The sequence below is a fragment of the Trichosurus vulpecula genome, chromosome 5 (assembly GCF_011100635.1).
Source record: "Trichosurus vulpecula isolate mTriVul1 chromosome 5, mTriVul1.pri, whole genome shotgun sequence".
In the NCBI taxonomy this organism is placed as follows: Eukaryota; Metazoa; Chordata; class Mammalia; order Diprotodontia; family Phalangeridae; genus Trichosurus; species Trichosurus vulpecula.
Window position 1 is genome coordinate 226,532,753 of NC_050577.1, and position 15,768 is coordinate 226,548,520.

Here is a 15,768-nt window from a genome sequence, read left to right on the forward strand (position 1 = left end):
AGCCTCCAGAAGCCGGCGAGAAGGCACAGAGGGTCGAGGGTAAGCGGCAGCTCCCTGCGCGCTGCTGCTTCTCGGCTCAGCAGAAGTCTTGGGGGCAGCCCCAGCAGCAGTAGCAGCGGGCGCCAGCTCCGGGTCCCCTTGCTTCGCCCTTCCCGCAGCCGGTTCGCGGGTAGCCTCCTGCCGGTGCGTGCCCAAGGAAGATGGGATCGGGTTACCTTCGCTGGCAATGGGATAAGCTTGGCCTAATTTGTCCAACTTCTCTCTCACTGACTGGAGTTCTTACGGCCCTCCCTCCCCCCTTCCTACTCGGGGCCCCCCCCCCATCCCAGGGGCCTCCCCCACCCATCCACCCTCCCCTCCCACCCAGCCTCCTCTGCTCGCAGCCGCTGTGCTCGCCTTTCCAAAGCTCCCAGAGGGAAGAAGGCGTGTCCTGCCTGCCTGCCCGCCCGCCAGCCCGTCCTGCAGCTCCCGCCGCCGCTGCTGGAGGAGCAGGGGGACTGGAGCTATAAAAGCGCTGGCCCGGCGCCGGCTCCGGCTTCACTTACTGCCTCGCGCGGCGACTGGCCGGGAGCGAGCGAGTAAGCGAGCGAGCGCCGCGGGCGGGGGGCGGGCGGCGAACCTGGCCGGAGCTGAGGGCGCAGCGCTCGGGGCTGCCCAATGCGTGCACAATCTGCTGCTGCTGCTGCCGCTGCCGCCGCCGCCACCGCCGCTGCCCCCGCCGCTTCTCCGCAGCCGCCGCTGCCTCCGCTGCAGCTGCCGCCGCCTCCGCCGCTCCCCGAGCAATATGCTGGAGCCACAGAACAGCTAAACGGAGTTTTCCCACCGCTGCCTGAGCTGGATTGCAGCGCTGTCGTTCCTTATGAAGAAGACACAAGTAAGTAGAGGACGCGCCCCGCGCCTCGTGCCCCCTTGGGCTGGGGACCGGGCTGGAGGGACTAGCGCGGCTCCGGGAGAGGCCAATGTGTGTGCCCCAGGGTGGGGGGAATCTGCGCACCCAGCCAGTCTTGGCAGGGATTTGGAACCCCTCCTCCCTTCCGCCACCCAGGGCAAGGTGTTGGTGGTAAGAAAGAGGTGGAGGAGGACAGAGGTGCTTAGTTCAGGAACCCAAAGGCGAGGGACTTGGAATGTGCGCATTGCATTGAGAACCGAAGCTCCCGGAGAGCTGAGATCGTTGCATTCTTTGTATTTGCCTCCACAGCAATTTGCTCGGTCCCTGGCACATAGTAGACGCTTAATGAGTGAGTGTTTGTTGACTCATCAAATGATTGATTGAAGAGCCAAATCCCCTTTTTTAAGTTTGGAAAAGACCGGTTGTCAGAAGAGATCTTTTCCTGAAATATTGGAGCTCAGGTCTCCGGTCTTCCCAAAGGGGCGTTAAAAGTTAGCCAGGGAAGACGTTGATTTTCTAAGGGGAAATCTCCACATGGATGATGGCAGGTTATGAAACGAAATCCCTGCATCCCAAACAAACACATGCATGCACACACACACATACACACATGCACACGCACATGCACTTACACACCTTTCTTTGCACACTCCCCAAGTCCGAGGAGCTCGGAGTCTTCCGAAAGCAGAGTGTGCAGCGCCCCAGATTCTCTTTCTCAGACTTTTGAAATGTGTTGCCCTTTTGCGGCATAGGACCACCACAGAGCTCTGCCGTAGAACTGCATATCTGACCCAGTGGCGAAGCAGTTGCTCCTAAAGAAGTTTTGCTGACCTAGAGGAGCGGGGGTGGGGGTGGGGGGGTATGTGTGAGGTGTGTGTGTGTGAGATGTGTATGTGGTATGTGTGTGTGTTTTTGTGGTATGTGTGTGAGGTGTGTATGTGGTGTGTGTGTGTGTGTGAGGTGTGTATGTGGTGTGTGTGTGTGTGTGTGTGTGTGTGTGTGTGTGTGTGTAACGTTGCCCAGGAAGGCCAGGCATTACTTTTTTTTTTAACCAGCCCAAGAATTCCCACCCCACCTTACTACAGAGGGCGGGGGGAGGGGGGTGGGGGGGCAGGAGGAAGAAGCCAAGGAAAGTGTTCCTTAAAGCTGTAATCAGAGTAATCCTGAGATTGCACTATAAAATGCTTTTTATTTTTAGTCGGAACTGTGATTGTATCAGTGTTAGGAAACTGCCTCCACCTATCTAGGTCTGTGTGTAATTTATAGCCTCAGAGAGAGATTAAGTGATTTGCTCATGGTCACAGAGCTAAAGCGTATCAGGGCCTGGACTTGAACCTGGGCTTCGTGGTGCCAAAGCCAAGCCGCTACAAGCTTTGCTGTATTGCTATGCCGTCCCTCTGCAGTCTTAAGAGGACTACCAGATTGTTAATTTTGGGTAACATTGAGTATCTGTATACCCAGCGCCTAGCATTAAAATGCTTGTTGATTTCGTCTGCGAAATCACTGAGCTCTAATGCTGGGTTGGCTTTTTTTTTTAACTTGGTAGGTGTTTAAAAGGGAGTCGTCTGAGCCGTTATTTTGAATGGGTCTTCTTTCTGGTTAGTCCTTCTAGAGACGGTTTGTTAGAATCACTTTACAATCTTACTCTTTCAGCCCAAAGTGAAAGAACTGATAAATTGGCTGTATGTATCTCTAATTGCTTCTTTTTTACCCCCAGGGGTAAACAGGCGCTTGAGATTCCTGAATTGAAAGGGGAGGAGGGTGGAAGCAAAGAGGGTTTGTTTGTTTTTTTTCCTGCTTTCAAAAAAAAAATCATTTTAAAAGTGAGAGCTGCAATAGTCCGTGAAATCTACAAAAACAACAATTCCTCATGCTTAAGTTACACTTGGAAAGAGATTTGCCTTTAAACAGTTTGGTGTCTTCAAAATCTGCTAATTCTGGGTCTAGGGACAGTACTGAGTCCATCCATTTATCTAGAGGCAGTCTAGACTAGCATTCTGTATTATCTGAAGGGAAAAGGATACTTCTGAGGGCAGTAGCCCACAGACAATAGAATCATCAAGCGTCGTACTTTTAAAAAGATAGAGATGTAGAAAGCTAACTTTTAATGTTCTGTCTTCTTAAAGGTAAAGTATTAAATAGTCTACTGGGTCATCTTTGGGAGCTGTTATTGAAATGGAAGTGATAGGAAAAGAAATAGGCCCTGAAGTGCTGCTTATACCGAAGAAGTTTTAAAATAGGCTTGTTCTTAAGCGGGATGGGGAGAGTGAGTCAGAGAAATTCCTTCCCCGAGTAGAAGAGGCTCATATGAATGGGAATAACATTGCACAGACTGGTAGATCAAGATGCTTCCGGTAAAGGTAAAATGGTTAAAATGTGGTTGTTTAAACGAAGCAGTTGGAAGCAACTTGGAGATCATAAATATAGAGAACTCTGGAGGCAATGTGTTTAATCCACACTCCCCCCTCCCCCATTTTTGTTGTTCAGTCTCAGCTGACTATTCATGCCCCCATTTGGGATTTTCTTGACAAAGATTGGAGTGGTTTGCCATTTCCTTCTCCATTTCATTTTACAGATGAGGAAACAGAGGCAAACAGGGTTAAATGACTTGCCCAGGGTCACACAGCTAATACGTATCCAAGGCCAGATTTGAACTAAGGAACAGGAGTCTTCCTGGCTGCAGACCTAGCACTCTATCCACTTCACCTAGCTGCCCCCCTTTTCTACAGCACTACACTTTATTTCCCAAACTGACAAGATAATAAACACCTAGCCCTATAACCTCAGGACCTAGTTTTAGAGCTGAATGAGACCTTCAGAGGCTCCTTAGTCTACCCCTCTTCCTCATTTTGCAGGTGAAGAAATTGAGGTCCAAGGAAGTCAAATGACTCACCCAAGGTCACACAAAATCAGGATCTGAAACTGGGTTCTCTGACTCCAGTCACTTCTTTTTCCACTTTTTCTTTCTTTGAAACTCCAGCGCTTGGCACAGTATTTGGCCCACGGCAGAGGCTTAATAAATGCTAGTTGACTGACTTACTGACAGACACTGCACCACACGATTATATCCTCGATTTGTGGAATTAATGTGAGCCCTGTAATCTCCTTTATGGGTGTAGGATTAAATGGAATGATTCCATTAGGAACTAGAAAGAGGTCAGTCTACCCTGCAAAGCTGCTTGGTGTTAATGCCTCAGGATGCTGTTGGCTGGGGACATTGGAGACAGCTAAATATTTTAGAAATGCGACCTGTAGGAACAAGTTAAAAGCTTGTGGCCTCTTGGGGAATTGAATGGTGTGGTAAAGGGCTTGTGGCCCAATCCTAAGAGTGTCCTTGGTGAATGGATGCATTCATCAACAGCGAGTAAGTGACCTTCAAAGTTTCCTTTTGGGTTCCTCCTAGTAATAGCACATTCCTGCCACTGAGAGAGGGAACACTGTGGAAATTAGCATGAGATAAAGTGGAACATCTCCAAAGGAGAAAGAGGGGGAGAGGAAAAATTGTCTTCTCTTTTTCACTGGTGAGTTCTGCAAGCCAGAAGGGTGTTTTTTTTTTTTTTAATAATGTCCCTCTGCGATATTGCATAAGTGGCTAGCATGTTTCAGTTGCAAGCTTCAGTCACTGAGGTTTGCATTTGGTTGGTCCACAAATACAATCTTGTCTTTGCTAATTTTGACCCTAGGTTTAAATTGTTAGCTTAAATCAGATATTCTTTACTTGGGGCCTGATAGATTTCAAGGTGAATTGAGACATGGAAGGAATTTTTACATCTTTATTTTTACTAATTTAGCATTTTTTGAAGTCTTTTTAAAAAGCATTATTCTGAGAAAAGCTTCACCATATTGCCAGAGATATCCATGGTGCATGAAAAGGGTTGAAGACCCTTGATTTAAAAGGTCTTTTATTTCTGTGGTCAGTGAAGGTTAGAATGGATGTATGGGATCACAAGTCCAGTCCTTATAAGTAAATTTTCTGTGGTTCTTTAATTTTTGTAAAGTCCTTTCTCTACATTAGGCTCCAGACTAGAGCCTTGTGTTACAGATGAGGAAACTGAGGCAGGCAGCAGTTAAGTGACTTGTTCGTAAAGGTCACAGAGCCATGATAGTGTCATAGAATGCCTGTTCGAGCAATCAAAATCCCTGCTCATCCCTTCCCCCAAAATGCTTTAAGAAACAAAGAACACAATGCTTCTTTGGTTTCTACTGTTATAATTTGAACTACTCCCTCTAGGCTTTCACATACCTTGGATTTGAAGTCAGAATGATCCCAATTCAAATCTGGCCTCAGGCACTTAATAGCTTTTTGACCCTGGGCAAGTCATTTAATTTTTATCTGCCTCAGTTTCTTCATCTCTAAAGGGGGAATAATTATAGCACCTGCTTCTCAAGATCGTTGGGAGTATAAAACTAGATAAGATTTTTGTAAAGTTGAAAGTACTATATTATTACTTAGCTATTTGCATATTTTTTATCAATTAAAATAGAAGCTTCTTGAGGGCAGATTGTTTTTAACCTTTCTTTGTATCCCCAGGGCTTAGACACAGTGCCTGGCACCTAGTCAGCACTTAATACATTAATAATATGCTTATTGATTGATTTCAATCTAATTGAATCTATGAAATTAATATCCATATGTGTTTTGGTGAGTGACAGCATACATTGGGTGCGTCTGATGAAATTCTTATGGGAAGAGTTTACAACAATTGCTAGATTCAGTGCTGACGGGGTACTGAGATCATCTTAATTTAATCTCTTTGTTTTACAAAAGAGAAAGCTAGGCTTGCAGAGAAGAGGTGATTTGGTAAAGGTCGAACAACCAGTGAACAAGAAGCCCAGGGTTGGAACCCAGCAACTGAGCTCAGGGTCTCTGAAACCCGAGTTCTTTCCGTAGTATTTCCACTGTATGCCTTATTCCTTTCCAGGACCTAGATCTGTACTTTCACCACTGTGGGGGAACTCTTGGTGTGGGAACTACATCCACTAAGGCAGATCACAACCAACCTGTGCCTCAGGAGACCAGTCCTAAAGAGTGACTATAGGGGTTGAGGCACTTGGTGGGATTGCCCAACTGGTTTCTGGAGAGAAGAGACAGGAGGGAGGTGAGAGAAGGCAGGTAAGAGGAGACTGGAGGGAAGAGCATAGAGGGAAGAGGCAGGAGATAGGAAGGAGAGGAAGGAGGGAGAGGTTAGAAAGGAAGAGGATGGAGGCAGGAGGGAGGAAGGAAGAAGGATTAGTGCTCCTTTTGTTCTGTGAAGCTTGGGTTCAGTCAAAGGGCCACACTTGAGGACCTAGTGGGCCACATGTGGCCTCAAGGTCGCAGGTCCCCCACCCCTGGTGCAGTCAGGAAGACTCAGCTTCCTGAGTTCAAAATCTGGCCTCAGATACTTACTAGGTGTGTGACTCTGAGAAAGTCATTTCAACCTGTTTGCCTCAGTTTCTTCATCTGTAAAATGAGCTGGAGAAGGAAATGGCAAACCACTGCACTGTCTTTGCAAAAAAAAAAAAAAACCCAACAACAAAACTGACAACCCAGATGGGGCAACAAAGGGTCAGACACAAAAAAATGACTGAACAACAAATTGTAGACTTCAGTCTCAACCTTCTACCCAATATGCCCCACAGCCTCTAGACTTCCCAGTGATGTGGCAAACAATTACACTATTAATAAGGATACATGGAATCATTGCTACAAAATTGCTTGAAGAAATGGAAATATTTTGAGTTGGGTATTTTTTCTTTCTCTGTTTTTAAACATTTATTGTTAGAGTATGATTATCTTATAACTTAACATATTTTTTTATAATATATTCCAAAGAAAGTCTGTTCTTAGTTTCCAGATTGTGGTTTTGGTGATTTCATTGGCCTAGGGAAGTCCCAGGGGAGGAAACTCCATTTACTAGTGCAGGTAGGCACCTGCTCTGCAATTTATGGTCTTATGATAGAGAGTTGCTGGGAATTATTGGAGAATTCAGTGATTTGTTCAGAGTCAGGCAGCCAGTAGTAGAAGCTAGATTTTCAAACCCAGGTCATTTCTGATTTTGAGACTGTATTTCCATGAAACTATACTGCCTCTCCTGTGGAAGTTGGGTATATATGAAATATCAATAAATATTAGACTTTCATATATATATATGCGTATGTATGTATATATATGATGTGTGCTTATACAGTATGCGTGTGTGTGAATGAGTGTGTAATGTATGGGATGTGTGGGGAAAGAGTATATATAGGATATCCTAGAAGTCTTAATGTAGTTTAAAGCTTTTTAGCTACATAGCACTAAGACTTTTAAGATGCTCTCTGTATATGAATTTGAATATGTATGTATATGTGTATGTACCCACATAGGTTATACACATGCATGTTATACACACATACATATGTGTATGCACGTGTGTGTGTGTGTGTGTGCATGTGTGCATGCAACATAGAGGAGATAGGTGGCGCAGTAGCCTGGAGTCAGGAAGACTCATCTTCCCCAGTGCAAATCCAGCTTTGGACACTTACTAGCTGTGTGACCCTGGGCAAATCACCTAACCCTGTTGGCCTCAGTTTCCTCATTTGTAAAATGAGCTGGAGAAGGAAATGGCAAACCACTCTGTATCTTTGCCAAGAAAACCTCAAATGGAGTCACAAAGAGTTCCACATGGCTGAAACAAATGAACAACAAAAAATATGTAATTAGTATTAGGGAGTTCAGTATAAATAGATATATATATATATTATATATGTTGTAAATCTTTTTATAGCATGCGCGCTACATAAATACATACTCCACTATATATACTGTAGATAATCCAACTCCCTATATGCACACTACTTAAAATAATGCTCTCTCTCATCTGTTTTTCTACACACACCTCCATCTGTCAATATAGACAGATAAACATATATATATATATATATGTTTATCTGTCTATCTTCATCTGTCTGTCTGTCTATCTATCTGTCTGTCTATCCTGGATTGGAAGGCACTCAATTTAAATCATGACAGTTAAAACTTAGTTAAAAGCTGTTGTTAATGATATTATAGATGATGCTTATAGAGATGGGGTCAGTGACTGTATCTCTGCTTTTAGAGATTTAGGGAACTCTCTTAGGGGAACCTCAGTCATAGCCTTGTGCCAGTTGACACCTTCTCTGATATTTCTAGTCTTTGAGCCTACAGGTGCCTTATATACAGTGCATTGTGGGATCCTTGCAACAATCCCATAAAGTGGATAATTTGGCCATTCTTATCTCCACCTAACAGATGAGGAAAGTAAGGCTCAGAAAAATTTAAGGGATTTACCCAAGGTCACAAAACTAGTGATTTCATTTACAATTAACTACATCAGTCTATGCTTTTATTTCTGATGGGGAAGATGTTTCTGAGAGATTTCAGGGAGAAAAAAACAAACAAGAAACTTTTAGTTATTGGAAGTCACTTCAAGGTGATTGTCCTTGGTGTCAAAAGTGCTTGCTGTTTGATCTTGGAAAAGTCTTATGACCTTTTGTGAAACTCAGTTGTCTCAGCTATAAAATGGGCATGGTACTATCTTCCTTCCTTACTCTAGAGTTCTTGTAAGGCACAAATGAGATGTGTGTGTGTGTGTGTGTGTGTGTGTGTGTGTGTGTGTGTGTGTGTGTGTGAAGTAGCCTTAGGTTGCTTACGTAGTGAGGGAAATTTATTTTTCCAAAATAAAGTTAATACATTTATCAAAAGAAAAATTTGGACTATTAATCAACAAACATTTACTAAGTGCTTACTATGTATCTGGCACTGTGGTGAGCTCTGGGAATACAAAAAAAGGGCAAAACCCATCAAATAATAAACATTGATTAAGTGCCTACCAAGTGCCAGGCAATGTGCTAAGTGCTGGGGATATAAAAAGAGGCAAAAGACAGTGGCCTCAGGGAGCTTACAATCTAATGAGGGAGTCAATACATAAATAACTATTTATAAAGCAAGCTACATACAGGAAACTATTAACAGAGGGACGGCACTGTAATTAAGAAATGGTATGGAAGGCTTCTTGTAGAAGGTGGGATTTTAGTTGCAACTTAAAGGAAGCTAGGGAGGTCGGTAGCTGGGTCAGAGAAGGGGAGAGAATTCCAGGCATGGGGTACAGCCAGAGAGAATGGTGGGAGCCCAGAAGTAGAATGTCTTGTTGCTGTAACAGCCAGGAGTACCTGTCCTCAAGAGTCTCCCATTCTTAAGGAGGTGACAACATATAAAAACTCTGTACATAAAAGACAAAAAGAAGGTAATTTGAAAATGTACTTTTGGGGGGATAGAATGAGGAATCCTACAGAAGGTGGGATTTGAGCTGGGTCTTTTTTTTATTTAGTATTTTTCCCCCCAATTACATGTAAATACAATTTTTAACATGCTTTTTAAAAAAGAATTGAATTCCAAATTCTCTCCCTCTATCCCCTCCTCCCATTGAGAAGGCAAGCAGTTTGATGTAGGTTATATATGTGTAGTCATGCAAAACATTTTCACTTTAGTCATATTGTGAAAGAAAACATAGACCCTCCCCACCTAAAAAAACAAAAACAAGAAAAATAAAGTTTAAAAAATTACTTTGATCTATGTTCAGATTCTATTAGTTCTTTCTCTGGGGATGGGTAGCATGTTTCATTATAAGTACTTCAGAATTCTATTGGGTCATCATAGCGCTGAGAATAGCTAAGTCATTTGTAGTTGATCATCCTACAATATTGCTACAATGTTGGTGTTACTGTGTACCATGTTCTAGTTCTGCTCTTTTCACTTTGAATCAGTTCATGTTAGGCTTTCCAGGTTTTTCTGGGAGCATCGTGTTGAGCTGGGTCTTGAAGGAATCCAGGGAAGGCAGGATTCAGAGGTGGGGAGGGAAAACATTCCAGGTATGGGGATGACCAATGAAAAGGCAGAGTTAGGAGATGGAATTTCTTGTTCAAGCAACAGAAAGATGGTCAGTGTCACTGGAGAATAGAGTATGTGGATGAAGAAAAGTAGAAGACTGGAAAGGTAGGAGGGGACCAAGTTGTGAAGAACTTAAAATCCAAGTAGGATTTTATATTTGGTCTAAGTCACGAATAATAGAAACAAATATAAAAGGAGCCAGGAAGATCTGGGTTCAAGTCCAGCCTTCGACACAAAGTAGCTATGTGACATTGGGCAAGTTATATCATCTCGTAGTGACCCAAAGCAATGCTAAGATTCTATATTACAAAAAAAGTGTTGACTTTCGGTCATGGAGAGTGTTTCCTCACCTGGGAGTTCCTTTTATCTGTAAATCCAGCTGGACCCAATCCCCTGTCAATTGTCTACTGAAACTGGACTAGGTGCTAGTGATACACAGTGACTTACAGTTTTATCCCTTCTACATCTTGACTTTCCCCATCACAGTTTCCATATATCACGGATTGTCATAAGAAATTAAATGGGAATTTGGGGGGAGTTTGGTGGAAGCTCTAGATGACATGTGAAGGCCAGCAGATGACACAGAGCCTATGACAAAATACTTAATCGAAATTTTACAATAAAGTACTACAAACACCCCATAAAAGAAAAAGAAAAAATTCCAACTTCTTCTCTGGTACAAAGAGAGGGCCAAAAATTTTTACACGATTTTCCAGATTGCTAGGGTGCCACGCCCCTAACCTCTGGGATTTGTAATCCCAACTCTTAGGGAGTTTATAACCTAGTAGAGGGCATTCGCAAAAGGTTAAAGGTGAAGAGGACAAAGGAGAAATCTAGACAAAGTAATTTAGAAATATTTGAGACGGAACAGATAGAAAATCACAGTCAGGATGACAGAAAATTTTCTATCAGGAAGGGGGCACCTGAGCTAATCTTTGATGCAAGAGTCTGTCAGTCAACTAGCATTTATTATGCACCTACTCTATGTCAGACACTGGTATTCTGGGAGTGGAGGACCATCCACACAGGAGGCAGAAGGCTGGAGATATGGGGGTGGAGGAGTGAGGGGGAGTGTAATCAACTAGTAGCCCAATTTGGCCGAAACAGCCCATAGCTTTTAGTAATGCTGACTTATAATGGCTCAAAACTGGTTAGGCCCTTCCAAGATTTTGAAATCTCCGTGTTAACAGTATACTAAATGCCATAGAGAACAAGGAAAACAACCATATGGCAAGAGAAAAGTCTGGTCCAACCCAATTAAGTTGCTAAAAATGTGTTTGTTTTATTGAATTGAGGGGGCTAGCTAAGTTGTAATCCAACTTTTTCATAAAATATGGTTACTTTGAAAATCTTTCCATCACCCTAAATGACTTCCCAAAGAATACACATTCCCAAAGAGACTGTTTCTGTATTTCAGCTTTTGAATATCTCTTCCATATTCTCATTCCACATTACACAGATCCTTCAGAAGAAATAGGATACCATTTTCTGCCTGAATTGTCTCTACTCCCCCACCCCCATTTTGCTCATAACATAAGAATACAATGCCAGCTAACTTTTTAACATCCTTCCCTTCTCCCTACCCCACCCTCCAACCAACCAAAACAAACATTGTGCTGCATAGTATTAGGTAGAGTGTACGGATCCAGAGAGCTTCATATTTTATCTGATTTGGTTCATTCATTATTTTCTGTCATTGTCAAGCATCTACCTGGAATGATAAATGAAACCATTTCCAATAGAAGAACATCCTGAAACCAAAGAGGACGCTTGGACCATTCAAACTAGACTGCTTTTGGCAATGTACAGTGGACAGAGTAACTCCCTTCCCTGCTCCACCCCCCCCCCCCCACCCCCGCCAAAGTACCCCATGGTCTAGGAACCCTCAAAGACTATGGTATCCCATGGACTGGTTTTCATCCTGGGCACTTCACTACAGAGAGTCAATTTCTTTTCCTTTAGCTCTTTGCTCTATCTGTACTCTAAGGAATAACGACCAGACCTCTAATCTCACTGGTCAACAGGAGTGTGCTAGAGCCCACTGAATGGGAGCTGATTGTTAAATTTTCTGTGTGATCATTTACACCTCAGAAATTGGCAAACCCTACAAATCACGGCTTGTTTTATTGTTTTGTTGATTGTCTAGACTTAAGAAAGTGATAGAAAAAATATTTACAATGCAGATTAAATTTAAGAGTGTCAAACATTTTTTCCATTGTTAAACATTTACTAGCACACCCATAGATAAGGAAATGCGAAGTGGGGAAACTCCAATGCAGGTCAGCAGTTTCTTTGCAATGAATAGTCTTAAATAGTTACGTTCCAGATCACTGAGCTACCTGGGGTTACACAACTGGCATATGTCAGAAGCAGGATTTGAATCCAGGTCTTCAGATCAGCTCTCCTTCTATCTTATCACACTGTCTCACCTGGATTAATCCTGGAAAAGTCTTTGAAATAAAGTTGAGGCTTTAGAACCAACTATCAGTGTATCAACAAAGTTTGTTTTTAAAAAGATCTGGGTTTGAATCCTAACTCTGAACTTGTTTCTTAGTGTTCTTCTTGTGAAATAAGAAGGTTAGACTGGATGAACTCTAAGGTCCCTTCAAGCTCTAAACCTCCACTGCTATGAGAGAGAGAGAGAGAGAGACAGAGAGAGAGAGAGAGAGATGGTGTGAGGGTGGGAGACAGAGAGCCAGAGACAGACAGAGATGGAGAGAGACAGAGACAGACAGACACAGACTGATAGCCCTATGTCCCCCATGCTGTGCATATACTCCCATGAAGAAAAGAGGCTCACATCTTTCCTTCTCTGACTTGGTCAGTTGCTTTTCTGGTACTCACTTGGTCTTTCTTTACCTTTCATGTAATGGAAGGCATTTCCTTTGCTTTGCTTTGTGTCTTTACTGGATGGCAGGCAGTAACTTTTTAATATTATGCAAATTTTCCCCTTTTTGGGGGGAGGGGGGGAAGGCTTTTTTCCACAGTTTGCCTAGCTGCTCACCCTAGGCTACTTCCCAAGGGATCTCTTCTCATTCCCCACCCCCTTTAAACACATGATTCATAAGCAACTGCCTTTGACTTTCTTGGCCTCCAGTCTCCCGTGTGGCTGGTTCAATCTAGAGAGCAAATGGAAGAAACGCTTGGGATGCTTTATAATTCATACTCTCTGGTATTATTTTACACCATAGCAGCTATTGTGACAACAGTAATGTGGCAACCCAAAGGTCTGACTTTCTGACTTCACTGGACTCATTCTTGGAGGAGAGTTGGGTGTGGTAAGAGGAGATAGGAAGGACTTTGAAATCAAACTCCTTTTTGACTTCCCTGTGCTTATTTTCTGGGCTGCCCCCCTCCCCCTCCCCATAATTGTCTAGCCTGAGATAAGTAAGGACTGTTTTGTTTTTATAAAGATTATTTTCAGAATACTTTCACATGTTAACCTGGCAGTTGAGATAAGCCCTCCTCCAGTAACATGTTTAAAACAAATATTGTCAGTTGTAGAATGATTGGTTGATTTGGCATCATAAAGTTTTGTTGCTGTTCAGTTATTTTCAGTCATATCCACCTCTTTGTGACCCCATTTGGGGTTTTCTTGGCAAAGACACTGGAATGGTTTGCCATTTCCTTCTCCAGCTCATTTTACAGATGAGGAAACTGAGGCAGAAAGGGTTAAGTGACTTGTCTAGGGTCATACAGTTAGTAGTGTCTAAGGCCAGATTTGAATTTAGGTCTTCTTGACTCCAGGCCCTGCATTCTATCCATTATGCCACCTAGCTGTGCCCTAGCTACACTATAAAGACCTGGGTTCAAATCCAGTGCTGACACTTACTAATGCTCTAACCTTGATCAGAGTATTTTAACTCTTGTGCCTCAGTTTTCTCATCTGTAAAATGAATAAGATGAGCTTAAAAATTAATTTGCAATTTAAAGTCAGTTTTCATTGAACCATTATGTAATGATATCTTTTATTTTGATATAGCCTGGATTTCCCCCAGAATCCCTCTCCTACCTCACGCCATCACTTCTAACATTTTTACAAAGAAGAAGAACAAAAAAAAATTTATCAAAATTGATGAACACATTGAAAAACATCTTGATATTACATATACTGTTACACACCCATGGACAACCTCCCCCCTGCCCCCATCTCTGCAAAGGAGGTTTCTTCTCACATTTCTCCTTTAGGAGCCAAGCTTATTCTTAATTATTTTTCAACATTCAGTTTTGATTATTTTGTGATGGTTGTTCTTTCTATCCATTTGTATTGTTATCATTGTGTATTGTGATTTTCCTAGTTCTGTCTGCATCAGCTCATGCAAGTTACTGAACCATTTTCATCAGAATGAAGATAGAAGGGACCTTTGAGATCATAGAGTCTCTAATCCCTTCATTTTATGAAGGAATTATAGAAATAAAGTGACTTGGCCCAAGGTCACCCTGGTATTAAATGGTGGAGCCAGGATTTGAACCCACGTCTTCTGGATTCCAGATAAGCCTATCATTCAACAAGCATTTATCACATACTTCCTGTAAGCATTGTAGTAGGAGCTGTGCTACAAACACAAATAATCCCCATCCACAAGGAACTTCTACTGAATCATTAAGGCAGTTAACATATGAACTCGATCTGAATGGATCAGTTATGATAAATAGGCAAGTATATGAATGAAAAACCCTTTTGGATAAGCAACCAGTGTTTTGAAATTTATGAAACATTCAAAAATATCATGTCATGTTATATTATACCATGTTACATTAGGTTAGGTTACATGTGATGTTGGGATGATGTGATGCCCAATAACTTTTGGTTAATTTCTACAGAAAGTATTTTCTATGATGAGAATTTTAGGTAGTAGAGTCTGGAAACCTGGGTTCTAATTCTGATTCTGTCAGTAATTTGCTGTATAACTTTGAGAAGTTGTTCAACTTCTCTGGTCTTCTGTTTCTTTGTCTGTGAAATTTTGTGTCGGTACTAAAAATCTGAAGGTTCAATAAAATCACTGCCTCAAACTAAAATAAATGCAGGTAAATCAGAGATATGACACTTGATTTTTAAAAGTGATACACAGAGATAAATAAGAAAATAGAGACTATTCTGGACCTCTCATTTCATTGGACTGTTTGTATTATTGTCTTAGTTAGAACACTGGGAGGTTAAGGGACTTGGCTAGGGTCACACAGCCAGTATGTGTCAGAAGCAGAGCTTGTACCCAAGTCTTCTTGGCTCCAAGCCAACTCTATTATGCCATGCTGCTTGATGTGAAAGTTGAAAAATGAGACTAAATTTAATTTCCACTGCTTCTAGTCAGTGCATAAATTAATGCCATCATCACACTTGGACTTTTAAATTTATGATTGCATTCTCCTCTGAGTTTCTTTTTCCAGTTCTCATTTCTGACCTTTGACCTCTATGATAAAAGAGGGAAAAGAAAGAGCTTAAGTTTAAATTGTACTTTATAGAAACAAAGATATAATAACATAACATTACATAACATTCCACACAGTACAATGTAACAAAACATCCGGTCCATTCTCATCTCATCCCATCCTATTCCATCCCTTCCCAACATCACATGTAACCTAACCTAATGTAACATAGTATAATATAATATGACATGATGTAACATAACATAACATTTGACACAAAATTATGACAAAACATCCCATCCATTCTCATCTCATTCTATCCTATCCCATCCCATTCCATCCCAATACATGTAATGTAACAAAGTATAACATGACATGCTATAACATGTTATGTCACTTATTACCTGCATGATCTTAGCTAAGTTAATTAACTGGACCTCAGTTTCCTTATCTGCAAAAATAAGAAGGTTAGACTGAAGGCCTATAAATTCTTTTCTAATTCCAAATCTGTGATCTCCTTTGAGCCTTAAAACAATAAAACAATCCTGGGACAGGGCATTAATATTTTACCATCTCTAATATTACAGTTTGGAAACTGAGGCAGAATGCAGTTTTTTTT

The 15,768-nt window shown here is 42.0% G+C and overlaps 1 protein-coding gene across 3 annotated transcripts in view; it reads left to right on the forward strand.

Moving 5' to 3' along the window:
• Positions 1-533: 533 nt before the first annotated feature.
• The window catches only part of KITLG (KIT ligand), a 118,486-nt gene continuing 103,251 nt past the window's right edge, over positions 534-15,768 (forward strand). For 2 of the 3 annotated variants that reach the window (XM_036761303.1, XM_036761305.1), the window contains exon 1: positions 534-874. In XM_036761303.1, coding sequence (XP_036617198.1) covers positions 860-874 — 15 coding nt within the window. In that variant the 5' untranslated portion in view covers positions 534-859. The remainder of the gene's footprint in view (positions 875-15,768) is intronic. The other variant, XM_036761304.1, reaches the window with a different exon arrangement.